Source organism: Bidens hawaiensis, unplaced genomic scaffold (assembly GCF_021521415.1).
Source record: "Bidens hawaiensis isolate Kalapana, Puna unplaced genomic scaffold, B.hawaiensis_p1.1 tig00014901_1, whole genome shotgun sequence".
In the NCBI taxonomy this organism is placed as follows: Eukaryota; Viridiplantae; Streptophyta; class Magnoliopsida; order Asterales; family Asteraceae; genus Bidens; species Bidens hawaiensis.
In genome coordinates, this window is record NW_027492319.1 from 299,718 (window position 1) to 323,445 (window position 23,728).

The 23,728-nt window shown below is 36.7% G+C and overlaps 2 protein-coding genes across 2 annotated transcripts; both read right to left on the reverse strand.

Annotated features, from left to right (window-relative positions):
- Positions 1 to 1,185: 1,185 nt before the first annotated feature.
- On the reverse strand, positions 1,186 to 8,486 carry LOC143548049 (E3 ubiquitin-protein ligase RGLG4-like). The gene is made up of 11 exons (XM_077039324.1): positions 8,026 to 8,486; positions 4,679 to 4,763; positions 3,864 to 4,004; positions 3,686 to 3,799; positions 3,506 to 3,603; positions 3,172 to 3,251; positions 2,816 to 2,921; positions 2,475 to 2,602; positions 2,189 to 2,303; positions 1,827 to 1,883; positions 1,186 to 1,559 (listed from the first exon to the last, which is right to left on the reverse strand). Exons 1-11 carry the CDS (start codon positions 8,269 to 8,271, stop codon positions 1,473 to 1,475), a joined length of 1,257 nt encoding a protein of 418 aa, XP_076895439.1. The 5' UTR covers positions 8,272 to 8,486; the 3' UTR covers positions 1,186 to 1,472.
- Positions 8,487 to 21,653: 13,167 nt separating this feature from the next.
- On the reverse strand, positions 21,654 to 23,503 carry LOC143548037 (uncharacterized). Its single transcript, XM_077039306.1, has 5 exons — positions 23,043 to 23,503; positions 22,882 to 22,946; positions 22,363 to 22,603; positions 22,090 to 22,216; positions 21,654 to 21,998 (listed from the first exon to the last, which is right to left on the reverse strand). Exons 1-5 carry the CDS (start codon positions 23,501 to 23,503, stop codon positions 21,798 to 21,800), a joined length of 1,095 nt encoding a protein of 364 aa, XP_076895421.1. The 3' UTR covers positions 21,654 to 21,797.
- Between the last annotated feature and the right edge of the window lie 225 nt (positions 23,504 to 23,728).

The window sequence follows — 23,728 nt, forward strand, 5'->3', positions numbered from 1 at the left end:
AGGTGATATTAGTTATTACGCGAAACAACAAGAGCTGCGACGGATTGCTCAGAATTATGAAAAGAAAAGTGAATTATGGAAATACATTTACAATCCAACATTATTCAAATCTCATCAGGATTTATGGGATCCCCTTAACTATAAGCCCCAGTTGCGTAAGTGCATTTACACATGTGTCATGGTTCGTATTCTGCGTTCTCTTCTTGTTTGTAGGCTTGTAGCACTGCAGTTCATGTTAAATGAGTGCTAAATGCCTAAATTGTAACATGAATCTGCTGCTACTAACCAATGGTCCACGATAATGCCATTCCCATTAGTGTCTCTTAAGCCGTTGGTTCTAATTTATTTTTTTTCATGATTCTACCCTTTTTATTAAGTAAATTTGAAATGCAACATACTTTCTTGAGTCACTTAATAGGTTGTGGCTGTTAATTATGTTAAACTGTTGCATGTGAAGTAAGTGTATCAAAAGTTAATATATATAGTGATGTTCTTGTCTTTATCATATGATAGCTAGGCTAGTATTTTATTTTACCAGATGTTGATATATAACTTCTGCATCATCGATCGAATGCTATTTATAGAAATTGAAGTGATTGATGTAGGAATTATTTAATCAAGAAATCAAAAATAATTAGGAGTCAATTTAGGTTTAATATAATAGTCAACTGTAAAAATAGAAAAGTCAAAATAGAATAGATTTAGCAAAGGCTGTGTCTGTTAGGATTAGTTGTGTCATTTAGATTGTTAAACAGTTAAATAGCAGTCACAAGAAAGGGTATAAATACCCCCATGTACCGACAATTTCATAAGTTAATAATATACTAGTGTGTGTATTTTGTCTTTTTTTCCCTATCGAGAGTCGCTGCACATTCATGTGCATACTCATCCCAAATCATAATAATAATCTTGTTCATCCAAAATCATGATCTCATAATTGAGTAAACGATCCGCGAACAATAACATGTTTGTTTCCATGGTGTCAAAGCTGGAAGAAATACATCTGCTTTGGCATCATGAAAATGAAAACTTGGTGTCTATATGATAGTGTGATACCTTTTACTATGAGAATGGTACGGCTTGACTGTTCTAGTTTGCAAAGCATATATCTTCAGGAGTAAGTTCTCAATATTTTTATATCACTATACAATGTATTGAAGTAAACATTCTGCCAACTAAAATATATACAACACACAAAAATATGATTTTATTTCCAAACAAGAGAGCATGGAAGCTTTCATACATGTATATACACACAATCTAATTAACAAATATACATAAAACGCAACGACAGTCTTATCGACTTTCCAGTTTAAGATGATAAAATGGACATCAATGAAGTAACAAATCTAGAGTATTCCATATTGTTTGCATTTTTCCTTTAGATACCACCAGATTAATTTAAACAGCTTACAAACTTTCATTTAGTTTGACTAGTTTGTATATATATATATACACATACTATATGCATGTCACCCCGTATATAGCCTGATCCGGGAGGTGATTTGTCGGCGACATATGTGGCAAAGACTTAATCGTGATCCACATTCTTTACAAGCCTGTTGCATCATTTATATTAATAAATAACTGACAAATAAAGCTACAATCAACAACTTTGTAACCAGGCATGCTTAGTTACTGATGATTATAGTGATAACAAAATGGTTTTTGTGCCACTTCAGATTAGTGGGCATAAGGCCACAACATGAATTGTGACATTTTTAACATAACTTTTGTGTCGCTCATTATTTTAGGTGACAAGAGGTTTTCTACAATATCTTGAGCGAAAACAGGAACAGAAACATAATAAGAGGTATGTGACTCACCATGTGTCCACATCCGAAGGCCATATCCTTTTCATTTGTTAGACAGATTGGGCAAGTCTTCATGAAATCAGAAAAAAAAAAAATAAGAGAGTCAAGTCTAATAAAACATATATGTCTGGAAAAGTAATCTCTGAGATCAAACTTATTGAATTCAAAAGAGAGGTGAGTTTTGTAACAAATTTAAAAAAATAAAAAAAATTACCTAGTTAGAAAATGCTTCACAAAATTAATAAGATATTATGCTTTTCTTTTTTCCTAACGTCTAGAATAATTTCATATCATTTTTGAAGTAATAAGTATTTTGACCTTCAAAGTTGATGCAAGTACTATTGTAGCATATTTGAGTGAAGAAGTGCTAGAACCTTATTTTCATCTTCTCGTGTTGGTGATTGGTCATTTACAGAAGAACTCTGAGTTCGGCTTCTTAGACGAGGAGGTCGCCGTGGAATTATTCTCTTTGCATTCCCAGTCACGCGCCTTATTTTGCCAATTGAAACATTAAAAGAATCAGTCAAGAGTAATCATATATCAGAAATGAAGTATTCCTTTTATTTATAACTATCATGTTTATCTTCTCGGTTCCGCCCCCAAAAATTTGAAAAAAAGGAGGAAAAGCTAAATGCATAACAAATTTGATCATAGACATACCCAAGTAAGCCAAGTTCACCAACTGCCGTATATTGTATTGGAATCTCCATAAGAGCAGCGAGTGCGAAAGCTGCTTCTTTGTGACTCGGGCTTAGATCTTTGGACATGATACTAGTAAAATTAACAAACTGCAATTAACAAGGCCAAAGTTATGTGAGTTTGTCGTTTGAGATCGAAACTACTAATATGATCTTCAAACTAATAACAAATGCCTCAACCTTCTAGAAAAATCCTGATAACAAAACCCTCTATAAAGAAAAATGGGATTATCAAACTTCTACAACATTCTAAAAAACTTGAAAATGAAGAGAGTTTTACAAAAGTGAGGGATGAGTTTATACCTGAAAGTTATCGAATTCACGAGTGGGAATCTTGTCATCGAACTTTCTCATGTCTTCCCATGGACCATCGCCAACACCAACTAGAATGATTACTAGAGGATACACACTGAAAAAAGTTGAACTTTATGTTTCTAATGTTTTATTATGAAATAGGGTAACTAGAACATTAAAACAATAGTTTACAAATCTATTTCGTAATTAAACATTAGGAATATAATTGGAGGCTAATAAAAAAGAATCACTCAGCAAGTTGAACCATGATTCAATCATATCCAGAAGTAAGAAAGTTAATTTAAAAGGAATGGACCAATGTTACTTTACACAAAGATAAAGTTGATTCTCATTTGAAGAAATACCTTGCTTCAACTATTGAGCTAATTGTTTTCTGCTCTTGTAAACTGAGTTCCTCATCACTTGTATTTACGCTTCTTGTAACCTTCAACAAGAAGAACCTCCATCACTAAAACATCATAAAATGCACAAAGTTGCATTTGCAGTAGAATATCACAGTGAAAAACTAAAACCGTAGTTCTAGGGTGGTTTTAAGGGGATTAAAAGGTTTGAGAATATAATCTTTTCCTTAGAAAAAATGGAATGGGGTGTACTTCATGTGGGAAACACACTTCCAATATGAGTTTTTTTTTTCGAAAAAGTTAAAGAGACACGGATAGTGATCCTTAATTTACCAACCTGGCCATCTGCTATAATAACTAGTATATGAAATTGACCTCCACTTTTTTCTACTATATCTATGGCAGCATCCACAACCGGCGCGTATGATGTTGGCCCTTCAAACAAAAATTTGTTTTATTAGTTCATTCTGCATGTCTAGTCTACTTTCCTTTAAGAACATAAACATATCAAATATACCGGCCAACTGCACGTTTGCAACAACCCTCTTATAGCAAGATAAGACTTCTTCAAATCCATGACAAGGGGAACCATCATCATGAAAGCTAAACACTTCTTGATCATTTGTTGTTGCTAGGAAAATCGTAAGCACAGTTATATAACATTTCAAAATTGTGTTTATGGGCTGAAAACCTACCATCACCAAATCCGAAACAAGGAATCAAATTGTCATCATCAAAAGGAGCAAGAGTTTCTCCGATAATTGATATGGCCTTCTCATACGGATTTGGAGAGTCTCCAATGGCATGAAGACTGCGATTATTGAACGAAACTTTACCTATCACAAACAAAACTCTGGCTTTAGATTTCTTCGCTCTAATAAACACACTAATTGTGGCAAAAGGGTAAAAATCATGCATGTGCACATGGGATTCAGAAATGTACTTACATCTATGGTATATAATACAATTCATGTTCCATATCTGACTTCATAGAACATTATCATTGACTGGACTTTTAAGAAGAATGCAGACAAATGTAAGAAAACTTTCTTTTATGACCAATGCAAAACCCCTCTAAAGCCCAAACCTCCATTAATTATCTAGTAGTTGCCCCCTTTTTTGGCTCTTCCTAAATTATTGTACTGGGATAATAGCTAGGACGATTTGAAAGGCATTGTGACTTTAAGATTCCAAGGTTTAGCCAAGGCCTAGCTCAGGAGCCCACTACTGTGTATTTGTGTATTTGGTCTGGTTTGCTACCGCACATGACTTTGAGAATCGAGGAAGTATCAAACTATAGTAACATTTTTTTATTGAAAAGCCTGGTCCAAGTGTACACTAATTTAAATTCTCCTTACTAAGATCCTTATAATAACATCCAGCAATTACACTCTAAATCTAGAATCTAAAATCATCAACTAATTGGTAAAACGATTAGAAATAAATGCAAAAAGTGCAACGGGAGCATGGAGCAAGCTTGCTAAATTAGAGTTTTATCACGATAACAAACCTGTCCATTCGTTACTCTTGGTGAAATCTATTCCAAGGATAAGGTTAGATGACTCCAACCCAGATTCTCTTAGTGCCTTTGTAACCTGCAAAACAAAAACCAAAACCATTTCACATCTGTCTATACATAATTAGCAACAAAAATTAGCAACTTTTCAGTGGCATTCGCATCACACGCGATAAAGAAACTTTTGCATGTATGTTTTATTAAAAGAACAGTTTCTATTTTGAAAGAGTTGCATCACAAATTTAGTTGATCTCCAAAAGTAGCTCAATTATTGGTTGGGGATATGGATTTTAAACTAATACAACCTCTTAAACTACAACTTTTATGTAACTGACCGAATGGTACACCCTAATCAATCTCTACCAAAAAGAGAGATCGATATATAATAAGATTGATTTGCTAGTATACACTCGATTATATACAAGATCCTTTACCTTTAACCTAACCATGTAAAATCATAACTTTATGAGTTTCTTGTTTTATTTGATTCATGTTTCATAGAATCATGTATCTGTGTGATCATGATTATATGTTTATTAAATGAGTTATCTTAAGAGTTCCTAAGAATCATAGAGCTTCAATGATGCTCAAAATCACAATAGCCTTAATCGATAGTGTCCTACTCCACAGCTCCAAACTCATATCAATGTTTTTTATGATGTCTTAATTTGGTTTTAAGTATATCTAGATTACCCAAATAGCTTGTTGACACTATGAAAACCAATATTTAAGGGTAGCACATTGAAACTTGTTATGAATATCAAAGGGCTAGAGCATAAAGATAAACTACACTTAACGTGGGAGAAGTGTATTGGAAAGGTATTAGAGAAGTTTAGTGTAAAGGATTCCAAGACTAGAATTACATCCTTGGGAAGGCACTTAAAGCACAGAAGCAATGGATATAAAGATGAATGATGACAAGAAAAATATGGCCAAAGTTCCACTTGTGTTGGCAATTGAATTTTTTATATGTAGGTTAAGATACACACAAAGTCAAACATAATTCATGTAGTGCAAGCATTTAGAATTCGTGTCTACCCTCAGAGGATTTGTTTCGGATAAGTCAAGTAGTTGGTATTCTATCTACTTGAAATTCACCTCAATTGCATTGTGTTTAACAAGTATATATGTCATTTTCTAAGTTACATAAAGGAAGATTTGGGTATTTTGTTTAGATCCAAGTAAGAGCAGTAGAGCACAACGGGCATGTACTCACACATGTAGTTTAGATCCAAGTAGTTGCAACCAACAATAAATGTAGACTACTAAGAGTCACTTTATACTATAGTGGTAGAGTGCATGACTACTAGAAAACTGTTTAAACAATTTATATAGGTTAAAGAGCTTCCTTGAAGAGTTAGACAATATCACCAAGACCGTTTTTCTCTATTTCAATGACCAAAATGCAACTCATATTGTAAGACTGGAGAAGGGGAGGCAACGTATTACACCACAATTTTAAATCAGAAGAGAGATTTCAAGAAATGACAAATTTATTCACGCTATCAATAACCGAGCCGGATCTGGTGTATCATAAGAAATTTGCCTTTTTTGATGTTTAATATTAGAATGGAAGTAATTAAATTGAGGTTTTCATTAAATTAATGATGTTATAAGTTATATGGTATGTTGTCCTTGAAAATGATCATTGGTATTAAGAATCTAGGAAATGTGTTTGCCAAGGTAACAGGAGAAATGCTGAATCTTTTCATAGCTCTAACTTGCCTTTTAAATAGATTTATGATAAAAGAATGTAACTTGCCTTCTAGATGGGTTTACTCATTTTACATGGTTGGCGCATGAATTAAACTAATGTTCTCGCAATTGTTGCACCTTTGTGGGATTTTATCCTCGGAACACGTTGTTAAATATCTTGATACCATTATAGTGCGATAGTGGAAACTCCCATTAAGTAGCAAGCATGTGTAAGAAGGTGCCTTTGCAGAGTTCCGTAAACCAGTGATTGGAGAACTAGAACTATGGGCTCGACCCCTTTGGGATTTTAACATAATCCGATATCTATAAACAAAACTCCTAAATAGTTGTAAATTTATTATCCATTGAGAGAGAAGCACGAATGACGTACATTTTTTACTTTAACCAAACCATGATGAACTTTATCAGCATTCCTACACTTTATGAATTATGGGCACCCAAGCACGTACATGGCAGGAATCATGTTGGTTAGCTAGCGGGAACCAAGATGTAGGATTTGTGTTCTCAAATTATTCTAGATAACTTGTTGAATTGCGAATAATTTACTTTTAGATTAAAGTATATTGCTTGTACACGAAATCAATAATCTGATAAGGAAGAAAGTTTCTATCAAAGATCGAGAAGTTCTTTTAAGTGAAACTTGAATGAACTCGATGATTGAAATCAAACCAAATTGGTTTCTTTATAGAGGTGTCAAACCATTACAAAGGTCGGAGTGAAACATCACAACATTTCATATACAATTATGAAAGAATGAAAGAACCTTAGAAACTGAGTCTAGTAGCAACTCTATTGCTACATAAGCTCTAAGATCCCACCGAAATATAATATGTTATTGTATCTTATTTGCTACCTAGCTAATTAGCCAGCGACAAACAAAGTTGCTACCGTAGAACAAAGTTGCTACCATCCTTCAGTAGTTGCCGACCTACATTAAGCAAGTTTCTACCTATTAATAGCCACTTGCTACCTATTTCTATTAACTTTGAAGTTTTGAACATCATTTTCCATGTAACAGGCGCCACTAAGAGCCCACAAGGGGCCAATCCCTTTACCATGGAATTTAAGTCATAAAAGTTATAAACACAACTCAAATCAATATTTATTATGCATCTTCTAACTCAAATCAATATTTATTATGATTTCTTATTTGTTTTACAAGTAAACCCCAATTACACAAAGGAGCTTAATGACACTAAAATCATCAACAGTGAAAACGCTCATCACGGAGTTCTCCTATGGCAAATCAGGATAATAACCCTTATGATTTAACATAATTTGTTGTCTATAAACACAACTCCTAATTAAGTAGTTATAATTCTTAATCAGTCTGTACCCAAAAGGAGAGTTATTAAGATGATTGAGGGCTAGGTCTTTTCTCATTTTTCTTGCGTGATTAGTTATCATGTGTTTCTTGCCTTTATCCCTAACAAAGGTATACATGATCAAGAAACTTTTTCTTGTATTTCCAACCTATTCGATCTAATTCATTTTTTTTAAACAGTGGTTTAAGTGGTATTATATAATCAAACGTTACTTCGATCTAATTCATTTTAATAACCCTGCACTGGAAATTTATTATATTACAAAACTATGCATATAAAAGTTGTTAATGAAGAATGAACCTGTTCAAGGGATGAATAATTGTCTGGAATGTATTCATACTTGTTTGAGTAGCTAGCTTTTCTAGACTTTGAAGAACCAGAACTTGGAACTTTCAGATTAAAAGATGTCGTTCGCGGTTGCGACGATAACCTGTTTACTGGTGGTTTATTCCTGGCACCACAAATCAAAGACAGAAGATTGCCCATAATCTCATTTTTGTGTAGCTTCTTTCTACCAAAGCACCCCTCTCTATGGCCTTTTATCATTGATTGATTCTTTGCTACTTTCTTGGTAGCTTCGCAAAATACATAGTGAATTTAATGTTTTACTTTTTTGTTAAGTTATTCCATGTTGTAGATGGTCATTCATCACTTTAACTTTTTCTTTAGTGGAAGAATATTTTTATTTACAGTTGAGATTTATACAATATCTCTAGCGTATGCACTCAGGAAGCACATATGCTGTTCTTGAACTTGAATTAAAGCCTTATCACTTTGATTGCACCGAAATTTCCACCACCTTTCCTATATGATAATGATTTGATTTTATCTAATCTCCTTTTTAGTCAGATAATCACAGGAAAAGTAGACAAGTAGTTAAGAATATAATGTACTATGATGACATAAATATACTCCGAAGTTGGACATTAATACATAGGATACAGATGAATGAATTTCTTTTTTATATCAATGCAATAAATTAAGGCTTTCATCCATGAGAGCATGTATATTGGAGTAACTAATTAATAGTCAGGCCCGTCTCTGAAAATTTAAATACCTTAGTCGAGCCAAAATAAAAATTCATGTAAGCCTAAAGAAAATTTTTATTCGCTGGCGTACATGGATAAAACTTTTATCGACCTCTTTATTATAAACAAAAACCATTCTGAGCATGTCATTATCACATAAACCATTGCAAATAACCTTATTTTTAACATAAAAAAGAATATATATATAATATATATAAAAAAAAGTTTGTGCCCCGGCCGATGGTGCAGCTCGCACACCCTCTGAACCTCCCCTGTAAATAGTGCAAAAACTATTTACACATCACTACTAGGGGTGTCCAAAAAACCCGAACCCGATTAACCCGACCCGGCCCGAACCCAAATAAGCTAATTAGGGTCGGGTTAATAGGGTCAAAAATTATTAATCGGGTTATTCTGGTTAACCCGAATAACCCGAAATGTTAATAGGGTCGGGTTTCGGGTTCACTTTTGAAAATAAATCGGGTCTCGGGTTAACCCGAATAACCCGATTAGTGGTGATAGTTAACTTCATATACGATATTTTTGCAAAGGTAATATAAAAACTAAAAAGTCAATGACTGAAGTTTTATAGAGGGTTTATTTATTTTACTTGTTTGCTAATGTTTGTTTATGATCATATATTTAAGTTTATTTATGTTCGTTCATGTTTGTTCACATGAAAGTTATTAAATATTATTTGCATTTAGAAATTATATCACCCTAATATATTTTATTTTGGTTTGTTTGTGTTCATTTATGTTTGTTTATGATCGTTCATTTAATTTTCTTTATGTTTGTTCATACTTGTTTACATATTAATAGAAAATTATTAAATATTATTTGCATTTAAAAATTATATCACCTTAATATGTTTTATTTATATTTGTTTGTTTGTGCTCATTTAAGTGTGTTTATTTATGTTCGCTTGAGTTCGTTTATGTATGTACATATATGTTTATTCAACGTTGTTTAATTATATTAATTTATGTTCATAAACTGTTCGTTTTAGATTTTAATGAACAAATATAAACGAACACGAACATTTTTATGTTTTAAGCGAACGGACATGAACACAAATATGTTTTAAGCTAGCAAACATAAACACAAATATTTGTTCGATTAAGTGTTTGTGTTCGTTTAAAATTAAATGAATAAGCACGGGCATGCCCTTTTTCATGTTTAGGTGGTTCGTTTACAATTCTATATGTAATTATGAGCTAATTACATGTGAAAGAAATTGAAAATTAAGTGAAACGAGAAACACTGCAACTCAAAAGTTAGAAACACACAAATTAATTTAAAAATATAGAGTAACATGGTTAACCCGATTAACCCAACTAACCCGACCCGACTAACTCGAAACCCGAATAACCCGAACCCGACTAACCCGAACCTTAATAGGGTCGGGTTGCGGGTTAGATTTTATTTTTTAAAAACCTGACCCGATTAACCCGAAACCCGATCGGGTTGACTCGATTAACACCCCTAATCACTACAACGCAGGCTGGAACTGAACTTTCAAAGGAGTGTAATGGTTTAACTAAAATAATATATTATATATAAACTTATTTTTGTAAAATTATGAGCTAATAGTTTGATTGGTTAGAAATAAACATGACCCCACACCCAAAACCCCTAACGCCTGTCATTACCATGGCGCTCATACCACTTTAGCACCCCCTTCTTTGGACGTAATGGCGTTTGGCGCTAAATAGAGATGACGTGGCATAGCCGAGTGGCGCTCACACACACACGGTTTGATTATATTGTTATTGTAAAATTTTGAATTTGGTTAGTAAGTAAACTCTTAATGACTTTAGAACGTCCTCTGGTTAAGCCATCTTTTAATGAAATAAATAAAGAATGTAATAATATAGTGTAACATGTATTTATATATAGTGAAAATCCTAAAATAATTTTTTGAAATTAAAATCTTTGAGAGTCATTTTGGATAAAAAAAAACTCATTCAAGAAAAACTATAAAACAAAAAACGAAAATTTTAAAAAGGTAAAAAAAATAAAACGTTTATCTAGCATCCTAATTTCATAAAAAAAATAAAATAAAAAAATTATTTTGCTAAATTATACATATATGTATATTATCATTTAATCTCTAGTTACATAATATACTGTAACACCCGTTAATTTTCAGTTCAAAGACTTAAAGTTTGTAGAGGATGTACATCTCTCGGGATTGATCCGACATTCCTCGGAAACCTTCTCGTTATCCCGGTTCGTTAAATCATTTAACTTTCCTCTTAAGTGTCATATTCTTCAAGTAAAAGGGGCCATGGTGAAAATTTGATATTATATCACAAAAGAGAAATGAGCAGGTAAATCATTCAACCACTTCCCCACTTACCTTTGTTTCCTCACCTGCTCTTGGTCCCCTTTTTCCTCCTTTAATTGATCGGCCAGCAAGAAGGAGCAGCTCATCAAGAAATGATTCAAGTGGAATCATTCAACCATTCCCCACTTACCTTTGTTTCCTTGTCCCCCCACTTATAATGTTTCTTTCTTTCTTCTTTGTGTCCGACCGGAATTAGAGCAGCCCCCCACCTGCTTATTTTCTTTTGCGCAGCCAATATTATGTAACATCCCGAAATTTCCAAAATGATATTAATTATATTACTTAATAATAGAGGGAAAGTTTACTCGGGTTATCGGGAAATAAATAAATAGAGTAGGAGTTGGTATGGGTCGGGCTAGTGTTGGGTAATGGATATGGGTTATGGACTTGGATTAATGGAGATGGGTTAAATGAGAATGGGCCTTAGGTCCATGGGATTTAAGGGATATAAATATCCCCTAAACCCTAAACTATCACTCATTTCATCCTATCCTCTAACACTCCAAAACACACACACCACACACCAACACCGCCGGCCGAGGGAAGAACCGAGCCAGATCCGAGAGAGAGTGAAGGTTAGTTGTGATTAAACAAGTAAACGAGATCCAAACAAGCTAAAAAAGGTATGATTCTTGATCTTTGAAGTTTAAAGATCCAAGCTTTATAGTGTATAAACGACCGGAAACGGTTGGGGAACGTAGTGGGTGATGTTAAACCATAACAAGGGTGTTAAAATCGCCAAAATGTTTGATGAAAACCAAAACAGCGGCGGAACTGGGCAACTTCGCCTGCAACTGGGCAACTTCGCCTTCAAAGCGATAACTTCGCCTTCAAAGCGATAACTTCGCCTGAGGCCAAGTTCGCCTGATGAACTTCGCCTAAAGCCAAGTTCGCCTGATGAACTTCGCCTAAAGCCAAGTTCGCCTAAAGCTAAGTTCGCCTAAGGTTTAACTTCGCCTAAAGCCAAGTTCGCCTAAGGTTTAACTTCGCCTAAAGCCAAGTTCACCTAAGGTTTAACTTCGCCTAAAGCCAAGTTCACCTAAGGTTTAACTTCGCCTAAAGCTAAGTTCGCCTAAGGTTTAACTTCGCCTAAAGCCGAGTTCGATTAGGAAATAAGTTAAAAACGATAAGTAAAAGTATGCTAATACTAGGCCACCAGATTGGATCAGGCGAGTATTGATACGTGTAACTTATACAGTCAGCCGAGCTCAGTTAAAGAAGGGATTTACAGCTATCAGAGGAAGAAGTAGAGTTCAGGTGAGTTTCTAGCCCCATTCCTTGTTATGTTTTCGGGGCTGTGTGCATACTCGATGTGTTGTTAATACATTTATCCTAAGTGATAAGTGTCTGTCATATGTGATATGTGTGATAGATATGAATGATTGCTTGTCGGTACGCGAACGATCTTCGGATATTGCGCGTACTGTCAGGTTAAAAATAAAGGTACGAATATTATATATCGAAGATGTATGAATATTTCAAATGAATACTTGTCGGGGCGTGAACGATCTTCGGATATTGCACGTATCGACAAGGGGTATGGTTGTTAAATGAATGATGTAAAGAACGCCTAGAGTGTTCTTATGTTATAATGTAATTATTGTATATGTGAAGTATGTGTATATAAGTACACGAATGGCATGTGAGTTCTACGTTCGACATAGTAAGTTAGGATGGCAAATCCCTCTAGCTTCTGTCGGACATAGACTCTGCTGGTGATGGCGTAGTTAAGGACTGCGAGCCTTATACGTGATGTAGATGATAGATGTAAACGTAGATAAGGACTGCGGACCTTATACGTAAGGTAGATAAGGACTGCGGACCTTATACGTAATGTAGATAGGCGTCAGCACAGGAAAGGACTGTGGACCTTACACGTGCTATATTTCAGCATAGGAAAGGACTGTGAACCTTATACGTGCTGTATTTGTAGCATAGGGGAGGACTGCGGACCTCGTACGTGCTATGAATTAGGTTGCAACATAGGGAAGGACTGTGGACCTTGTACGTGTTGTGGATGTATTTCAGCATAGGAAAGGACTGTGAACCTTATACGTGCTGTATTTGTAGCATAGGGGAGGACTGCGGACCTCGTACGTGCTATGAATTAGGTTGCAACATAGGGAAGGACTGTGGACCTTGTACGTGTTGTGGATGTATTTCAGCATAGGAAAGGACTGTGGACCTTATACGTGCTGTATTTGTAGCATAGGGGAGGACTGCGGACCTCGTACGTGCTATGAATTAGGTTGCAACATAGGGAAGGACTGTGGACCTTGTACGTGTTGTGGATGTATTTCAGCATAGGAAAGGACTGTGGACCTTATACGTGCTGTAATTGTAGCATAGGGGAGGACTGCGGACCTCGTACGTGCTATGAATTAGGTTGGAACATAGGTAAGGACTGCCGACCTTTTACGTGTTCACGACCTTGAGTACAGGTATAGACGGCGGACTATGAACGTACTCTCGGTAGACTGAGGTTAGTGATTGTAGATATGTATGTATGTATGGTAGCAAGTATGTACGTAGAACAGAAGGGTAACTAGTGAAGTATGGATATGTATCTACGGATATGTATGTATGTGTATGTATTGTATGGCGTTCGATTAACTAGAACTCACTCAGCGTAGCTGATTTTTAGTATGCACGCAGGTGAGTAGGATGAGGCAGCTCGCTTGAGGAGACACGTGGCACTGAATAAGAGGCTGGCATCGGAAGACTCAAGACGTTTAAGTTTAATGTTTCGTTAATTTTGAAAGACAAAATGATGTTTTAAGACAAGACGTGTTTTGTTATGAAATGTTATTTGAAAGTTTTTATATTCCGCGAAAGTTTTAATGAACTCTGATTTGTAAGAACTGCGTTTATGAGTAAATCCGACGCTAAAGTAAGGCTACCGGGTTCGGGGCCTTACAAGTTGGTATCAGAGCAAAGTTCGAGAGATTTAAGCATCCTACATGTTTAGACTCGAACAGAGAATGGGATTTAAGTAAGAGAGGAAAGAAGATGCCAGTTCAAGAATGCCATGTGTCGCTCAAGCAAGATCAGTAAAGGTAAAGTGCATGATTAAATGATATATGTTAATGAGAAAGAAAAGATGTGTGAACGACAGGGATATGAATAATTGATTGTTTGATTTGACTAACTGCTTAAGTAGAACCAGCACAAATAGACTTATAAAAGGGAAGTGTATAGGACACGGAAAGCAACGTGATCAGCTAGTCACAGCTGGCCACTGTTATTACCTGTTAGCCTTGCTATCCTTGTACTAAATAGTTCCTTGAGTGATGATGTTTGTGTTTCCCCTTTTAGAATACTAATGGCTGGAGCTGGAGAATTTGTTGGAACTGGGGGTCACACTGGACGTCGTGGCAGGCCTCGTCTTGTCCGGCAACCCTCGGTAGAAGAAGCTTCCCACACCGAAGATGAAGGAAGCGCGGCTGGAGGAGACCAGAACAACAACGAAGAGGTTCAACTTAGCCCTGCAGTTCAAGCAGCCATTGTTCAAGCTGTAGTTGCTGCTGTGAAGAATCTGAATCCCGAAAGATCTGCTGGAAGCCGTGAACGAACTGCTGAAGGGGCGGGTGGTGATGGTAGGAAGGATGGGGAAGGAGAAAGAGAGGCCTCGAGTGAGGATAAGTCTGTGAAGGTCGATGACAGGAAAAGAGGCCAAGATGGGTGCAACTATAAGTCCTTCAAAGGATGCGACCCGCCAAAGCTGACTGGTTTGGGAGACGCAATCGCTACTCTCCAATGGATAACCACTATGGATAAGGTTATCCGCATTAGCGAATGCCGTCCCGACCAAGCTGTGGGTTATGCTACTCAGTCATTTGAGGAAGAAGCTATGTATTGGTGGGAAAGTGTGGAGCAGAGAAAGACTAAGGATGAAATCCAGGCGTTGAGATGGGACGATCTGAAAGAGTTGGTGATGAAGAAGTTTTGTGCAGAAGCCGAGGTCGAGAGGACGGAGATGAAGTTCCTGAATTTAAAGGCCGGTATGATGACGCATCGTGAGTATACTACTGAATTCAACCGACTATCTAGGTTGGTGCCTGATATGGTTGACACTGAGGTCCAGAGAATCAAATGTTATGTGAGGGGATTGCCACAAAAAGTCAGCATGTTAGTCAGGGCAAATAAACCTGCTACTTTTGACTCTGCTGTTGAACTTGCAGAAGTGGTTTATGCTGACCTGGCTGAGGACGATGTGGTGGTGGGGGAAAAGAAGGAGAAGAAATGGGCTACCTCTGCTAAGCGGTCTGGCGAGATGGTGACAACAACTGATGAGAGGAAGGCCAAGGTTGGGAACAAGGATGCATGTAAGACGTGTGGGCGAGTGCACCCGGGAGAATGCAGGACTGGGACAGACAGGTGCTATCGGTGTGGAAAGAGTGGGCATTACTCTCGAGAATGCCCTGATCGTCCAAAGGGCTTCAAATGCGGAAAAGCTGACCACATGGCTAGGGATTGCAAGGAATCAGGGGCGGGAGGTGCGAAAGGATAAAGACTTGGGGAAACTGCAGAGAGGAACGCTTGATGAAGGAATAATTGCTCATGCAATGGTTTTATTAAGTCATTTTGCTTAAGGACTTGTTTTGTGTTAAGGTTTAAAACTTATGCTTATCAGTGACGTGTAATATATTGAGTTTGGTTATGAATGATTATTATGTTATGATGAAAGGTTGTTTTAGACAATAGTGTTAAAAGTACTAATCGAAGCCCTTGGAAGGATGAGGAGTCTTGGTACATCGAGTGTCTCATGGACAAGCTACCTTAAATAGCTAAAACACATGACCACCATTCGATGGCTGCAAAGTCGGGAATAAGAAGGATAACTCAGAAAGCGAAGGCGATTCAATAAAGTGTGTAAATATAAGAAGTTTTCCTTTTATAGGGAATAAGTTTGGTTTCGGGGACGAAACCTCTTTAAGGAGGGAAGACTTGTAACATCCCGAAATTTCCAAAATTATATTAATTATATTACTTAATAATAGAGGGAAAGTTTACTCGGGTTATCGGGAAATAAATAAATAGAGTAGGAGTTGGTATGGGTCGGGCTAGTGTTGGGTAATGGATATGGGTTATGGACTTGTATTAATGGAGATGGGTTAAATGAGAATGGGCCTTAGGTCCATGGGATTTAAGGGATATAAATATCCCCTAAACCCTAAACTATCACTCATTTCATCCTATCCTCTAACACTCCAAAACACACACACCACACACCAACACCGCCGGCCGAGGGAAGAACCGAGCCAGATCCGAGAGAGAGTGAGGGTTAGTTGTGATTAAACAAGTAAACGAGATCCAAACAAGCTAAAAAATGTATGATTCTTGATCTTTGAAGTTTAAAGATCCAAGCTTTATAGTGTATAAACGACCGGAAACGGTTGGGGAACGTAGTGGGTGATGTTAAACCATAACAAGGGTGTTAAAATCGCCAAAATGATTGATGAAAACCAAAACAGCGGCGGAACTGGGCAACTTCGCCTGCAACTGGGCAACTTCGCCTTCAAAGCGATAACTTCGCCTGAGGCCAAGTTCGCCTGATGAACTTCGCCTAAAGCCAAGTTCGCCTGATGAACTTCGCCTAAAGCCAAGTTCGCCTGATGACAACTTCGCCTAAAGCTAAGTTCGCCTAAGGTTTAACTTCGCCTAAAGCTAAGTTCGCCTAAGGTTTAACTTCGCCTAAAGCCAAGTTCGCCTAAGGTTTAACTTCGCCTAAAGCCAAGTTCGCCTAAGGTTTAACTTCGCCTAAAGCCAAGTTCGCCTAAGGTTTAACTTCGCCTAAAGCTAAGTTCGCCTAAGGTTTAACTTCGCCTAAAGCCGAGTTCGATTAGGAAATAAGTTAAAAACGATAAGTAAAAGTATGCTAATACTAGGCCACCAGATTGGATCAGGCGAGTATTGATACGTGTAACTTATACAGTCAGCCGAGCTCAGTTAAAGAAGGGATTTACAGCTATCAGAGGAAGAAGCAGAGTTCAGGTGAGTTTCTAGCCCCATTCCTTGTTATGTTTTCGGGGCTGTGTGCATACTCGATGTGTTGTTAATACATTTATCCTAAGTGATAAGTGTCTGTCATATGTGATATGTGTGATAGATATGAATGATTGCTTGTCGGTACGCGAACGATCTTCGGATATTGCGCGTACTGTCAGGTTAAAAATAAAGGTACAAATATTATATATCGAAGATGTATGAATATTTCAAATGAATACTTGTCGGGGCGTGAACGATCTTCGGATATTGCACGTATCGACAAGGGGTATGGTTGTTAAATGAATGATGTAAAGAACGCCTAGAGTGTTCCTATGTTATAATGTAATTATTGTATATGTGAAGTATGTGTATATAGGTACACGAATGGCATGTGAGTTCTACGTTCGACATAGTAAGTTAGGATGGCAAATCCCTCTAGCTTCTGTCGGACATAGACTCTGCTGGTGATGGCGTAGTTAAGGACTGCGAGCCTTATACGTGATGTAGATGATAGATGTAAACGTAGATAAGGACTGCGGACCTTATACGTAAGGTAGATAAGGACTGCGGACCTTATACGTAATGTAGATAGGCGTCAGCACAGGAAAGGACTGTGGACCTTACACGTGCTATATTTCAGCATAGGAAAGGACTGTGAACCTTATACGTGCTGTATTTGTAGCATAGGGGAGGACTGCGGACCTCGTACGTGCTATGAATTAGGTTGCAACATAGGGAAGGACTGTGGACCTTGTACGTGTTGTGGATGTATTTCAGCATAGGAAAGGACTGTGAACCTTATACGTGCTGTATTTGTAGCATAGGGGAGGACTGCGGACCTCGTACGTGCTATGAATTAGGTTGCAACATAGGGAAGGACTGTGGACCTTGTACGTGTTGTGGATGTCTTTCAGCATAGGAAAGGACTGTGGACCTTATACGTGCTGTAATTGTAGCATAGGGGAGGACTGCGGACCTCGTACGTGCTATGAATTAGGTTGGAACATAGGTAAGGACTGCCGACCTTTTACGTGTTCACGACCTTGAGTACAGGTATAGACGGCGGACTATGAACGTACTCTCGGTAGACTGAGGTTAGTGATTGTAGATATGCATGTATGTATGGTAGCAAGTATGTACGTAGAACAGAAGGGTAACTAGTGAAGTATGGATATGTATCTACGGATATGTATGTATGTGTATGTATTGTATGGCGTTCGATTAACTAGAACTCACTCAGCGTAGCTGACTTTTAGTATGCACGCAGGTGAGTAGGATGAGGCAGCTCGCTTGAGGAGACACGTGGCACTGAATAAGAGGCTGGCATCGGAAGACTCAAGACGTTTAAGTTTAATGTTTCGTTAATTTTGAAAGACAAAATGATGTTTTAAGACAAGACGTGTTTTGTTATGAAATGTTATATGAAAGTTTTTATATTCCGCGAAAGTTTTAATGAACTCTGATTTGTAAGAACTGTGTTTATGAGTAAATCCGACGCTAAAGTAAGGCTACCGGGTTCGGGGCCTTACATATTAGGGTGTAAAACTTCAAGTGAAGGCTAGTCCCATGTTTCCCAAGTCTTTACACCTTAATTGATCATTATAACTCGCCATTGATTGTTAAATCACTTGTTTTAGGCTTACCAGGTGGTTGTCCAATTTATCAATTCTGGGACTGTTTTGGTTGAGTTGTTTTGCACCAATATCTTCCTAGGTATGTCTAGTATAACATACTTTAAAATTATGTTCATTGGTGTTCGTTAGATTGGTCAACTAGTTGTAGATTGAAAACTACTTTTCGGTTGTCTAGAATGGTGTTTGGTTGCGTTTAACGCGAGGGATGAAATAAGTGATGACCAATTCAGTTCGTATTGCTTTGGTTTAATGTACGGGCTGTTGGAAAATGATTTTTATATTTATTGGGGCTGAATTGGTTGTCGGTTACTCAAACGGGTCAGTGCAACGCGTATTTGCGTTTATTGAATAGTTGGTGCGTTGAACTTGCGAGTTACCGACCCATTTGACTCGTGTAGCGTCGTGTGGACTTGTTGGATGTGAATTTATCGAATTTGGGTCCACACGGTGCTGTGTTGGATGTTAGGTGCCTAAACAACTCTTAAACACGCGTATTAGTGTCACCTAGTGCTTCCGGGGGCAAATTGGGAAATCTTTATTCCCGGGAGTACCTAAGGGTCGTTTTGGTGAACGTGAGGCCTCGGGGGCTGTTGTGATTTAGTTTGATGAGGTCGAGGGTTTAGGTAACTCGAACTATGTTAGAACGTCTCGTAGGATAAACGAGTCATCTCGATGTCATTAGTATTGATTGAATGTAAACCGACAGGTGTTTGAATTTTGGGATTACCTAGGAATCATCTAGCTCGTGGTGAATTCGTGTCTTGTCTCAGGTGAGTTCATGATGCCCTTTTTACTTTTTTTTTAAGTTTTGGGCTAGCATGTACACTTAAACGATTTTGCTTGAAGAACCGTTTAAATTATTTTGCATAGGCTTATTTATATAGGATAGGCCTTGAGATGATAATCTTGGGTGATGTATGGATGTGTATGTATATATAATATTGAATGGCCGATATTTGGCGAATTTTGTAGTCGTTATCGACTACGGATGTTACGTATGCCTACTTCGTGTTTGCACGCATTGATGGAATGTTACGTGTTGGGGTTGTACGTTTTCTCGGCCCTGAATGTTACTATTGAATGTTATATAAATATATATATATATATAGGAAAGCTTATATCACTACTACAAAAAGAGCTATTTGTTACGGCCAAATCTGTAGCAAATCTGTAGCAAACTTGGTGTTTGCTACGGATTTGCTACGGATTTCGTCCGTAAGTACAAGTCTCGTAGTTAACTTATTTGCTACGAAATCAGAATTTTGCTACGAATTTAGCTATCAAAACAAACATCGTCATTTTAGCTATATTAGTCACAGATTTTGCTACAAATTTGTTTGCTACGAAGTTTTAGCTACAAATTATTTGTTACGGAATTTTGCTACGCTTTTTTAGCTACGGACTTTTAGCTATAGAATTTTGCTACGATTTTATAACTATGTATTTTTGCTACGGATTTTGCTATGAAATATAGCTACGAATTTTAACTGATTTTTGCTACAAATGTAGCTACACAAATTTGCATCATTTAGCTACGGATTATATGAGGTATTAGCTATACATATTTTCTATGCATTTTGTATATTGTTTTAAAATCTTTTCTTTTTTAATATATTTATCTATTTTCTTCATGTAAACATTATATAAAAATTTATAAAATATCATGATAAAGATAAATATCCAAATTAAACCAATTTAGCATAAAATATCCATATGTAATACAAGATCCAATCATCCAAAATAAAATAGAATAAAAATTGAAATTTCCATATATCTTAAGTTGGTAAGTTGGTGGAAGGCTTTGGTGCTGATTTCGTGATAATAACTGAAGTTTTTCATTCATTTTCTTCAATTTTCTCCAACATAGCCTGCTTTTCTACTTTTCCTCGTTCCAACTCTGCTACTTTTTCCCGTTCTAACTCTGCTATTTTTTCCTCCAATTGTTGCACCTGTAATTATATTAACGCTCAATATTCTATAGAAAAAAAAAACTCTTCTTGTAGATAAAAAAATTACTAGTTTGTAAATATGTGTGACCAGTTTGTAAGTTAGCTACTTCGTTTAATATTAAACCTCATATAAATTATATAATATTCTACATTCTTGTCTAGTTTTATACACAAGCAAGTGAAACCCACAAGCTTGTCCCATAAAACTGTTTCAAACACCGGACCGACCCATATGTAACTGGTCTAGTTCCAGGTTGTACACAGTGCACACTCTATGTATATTTTTATCTAATATAAAATACAAACCTTATTACTTCTCGCCGATGGAAAGGAATCTGTATTTGGCTTTGCTGGTGCACCCGTCAACACGACATACGGATCGGTGATGTTGCTAGTCCCGTACAGCCAACGTTTTTTCGTCCCCCCCGCAACACTTGACCACAATTCCATATCGAATTCCGGGTGTAAGCTAATGTCATCTCCATACTTCTTTACAATGAGTTTCTTATATGATTCCTAAGATAGAACATAAAAATTAGTACGTTAACATTATATAATTAATTAGTGAAAAACATAGATTTACAAAGTAAACGAAACTTACATAAGCTTCGCCCGCCCTTGTGTCAACCCAATCCACATTTTTCTCTTGATTAATGTCTTCCACATCATCGACTTCCACCAAATCAACATCTGCCAACTCGCTACAAACCGGCAACTTATCTAACGGTCTTGACCCCTTCTTTGCGTGTGTTTGTAACCAGAATTCACCAAACTTAACACGCCACTTGAATGTGTGGTCCTACAAAGTACATATTTATAAGTTAGTAAAAAAAATTAGTGCTGGTGATGTATTAAATGAGTGTGTGTGTGTATTTCAAATTCTAACATGTTAAATCAAATCATTAGTAATGGTTCGATTCAGTTTTTGATGTTCAAAAACCATTACTAACGGACGATGTATTAAATATGAAATATTAATATTTCTTACCATCTCTTTTCTAACCGTAATAAAGCTTTTTGAGCCAACAGTATGTCTACCACCTGTCGCTTTCTCTCTGTTTTTGCTGTTTTGAGAAGACTTGTCTTGCCACGAACCGGTACTCCAAACCTTAACGAGTTCTTCCTAGGAATCTTGACTAATCCATTGTGGCTTAAACGGAATAATGACCGACCAATATTTCCCAACTTCTATACCCTTTTTAAGTGCACGAGTCTTGGCAAATTTTCGAGCCTTACCCAAAAGATTAGGAAACTTTCCCTTAATGCACCTCTCCCAACAAGAGTGAATTGAGTGGTTTTCCTCGTCTTCCCACTGATAGTATTTCTAAAAAGAAAAAAAAGAGTAACAATGTTTACACTCTTCATAAAGTTATATTCATTATTATAATATGTGCAAATGTGACATAGGTATACACCTGAAAACGCTCAAACATGCGATCGCGATGAAATATAGGAACATCTTTCCATCCTATCCACCCACCCGACCACATCAGCTTCAAAATGCTACCAATAGTTCGGGAAACTCGATTTTGAATATTAAATCTAGAAAATATAAACAATACACCACAATCAACAATTTTAAATAATACTTTTGTAGTCACCTAAAAGGAAAATATTAATATTAATATATATATATATATATATATAGAGAGAGAGAGAGAGACATATATACACAAACACACACTTACTCATCATTTTCAACCCAAATCCAAATGCGATTTTCAGGTGTAGGTATCGGAGGTGGGACGACCGCTCCCCGGCCTATAGCAATGGGTTCATCCTCATCATCACTAGGCTCATGGAGAAGTTGATATGCTTCTGTAGTTGGTTGTTCCCTATAGTCTGTACTCCCATGACCGTTAACTTGATTGCTACCTCGACCACCATCTCGACCTCTACCCCCTCTGGTTGAACTATGTGCCGTAGTTTCTTAAAGAAAAATAAAACTAGTCTGTTAGTATTAAAAGAGATGTAAAATTAAGTTATAAATAAGTTTAAAGGCATTAATAAGACAATTTCTAAATAGTTTATAGTGTCATCCGGTTCTTCAATCCGAGCCGACCGGTTCAACCAGTCCTGAACACTATTTGACTGACTAACACTAAGTAAAAGTGTGATAAATGAAAAGTAATTCTATAGTGCAAAAATAAAATTTATATTAAACAAACAAACTTAAGGTTATAGGTTGTTAATACCATGACAATTACCTCGCCTACTACTGGGACCACCACCTCGACCTCTACCACCTCCTCCTTCATTGTGCGCCATAATTCTTACAACAAAACATAAATATTAATATTAACAAGGACTGTTATGTATTATAGCATGAATAAACAACATAACTTAAAATTTTAAAATAGAAACATACCGTTTTCCTTGGAGGTCTATCAAGTCCCTACCGTCTTCGTCACCAGCATCACCACCATTATTTTCACCATCATCACTATTGTCACCATCTTCGAAATCCTCATTGAAATCATCATTATCATCCTCGATGATATCCTTTGACATGTCTCGTAATGTCTTTGACATATCTAACGGCCTTGCTAAACTAGTCCCCTGATCACCACCGTACACCCGGCTATGACTGCTAGTTCTAGCTCTACGCGATGCAAGCCCAGGACCTTTTGGAGGTCGTACAATCACATACTTCCCATGCCTCCAGACAGTAGGTTTATCATGTGCACCTCTACTAGGATCAGGCTCCGAAGACTTAATGCCACGATCATTGCATCCCCGCGCAACTTGTTTTGTCTTTCCACCACAGAGACCATTAGTAGCACCACGACCACCACCACCACCACCGGGGTTATCCTTACTACCATTCATAATGTATACACCTTACATACAAATAAGTATATATATGTCAACAATAGGTTAAAAAACTAGCATTCAATAATATACAAACTACATTATATATATATATATATATATAACATTTAAAAGATCCACATATGTGTATCCAAAACTACGAGAACTCAAACATGGAAATATTAACATAGTTCTTCACAAAAACATGAAGATGAAAAACTACAACAATATGCAATACTCTTT

What these genes read in the sequence shown, in the direction of transcription:
- LOC143548049 (XM_077039324.1), bottom strand. Translation starts at nt 8,271, where the DNA reads ATGATAAAAGGCCATAGAGAGGGGTGCTTTGGTAGAAAGAAGCTACAC. An exon ending in TTGTTTCGGATTTGGTGATG is followed by an intron (nt 3,800 to 3,863) that starts GTAGGTTTTCAG and finishes CGATTTTCCTAG; the next exon opens with CAACAACAAATGATCAAGAA. An exon ending in TTATTATAGCAGATGGCCAG is followed by an intron (nt 3,252 to 3,505) that starts GTTGGTAAATTA and finishes TTCTTGTTGAAG; the next exon opens with GTTACAAGAAGCGTAAATAC.
- LOC143548037 (XM_077039306.1), bottom strand. Translation starts at nt 23,503, where the DNA reads ATGAATGGTAGTAAGGATAACCCCGGTGGTGGTGGTGGTGGTCGTGGT. An exon ending in TGGTCCCAGTAGTAGGCGAG is followed by an intron (nt 22,604 to 22,881) that starts GTAATTGTCATG and finishes TTTTTCTTTAAG; the next exon opens with AAACTACGGCACATAGTTCA. An exon ending in GCATGTTTGAGCGTTTTCAG is followed by an intron (nt 21,999 to 22,089) that starts GTGTATACCTAT and finishes TTTTCTTTTTAG; the next exon opens with AAATACTATCAGTGGGAAGA.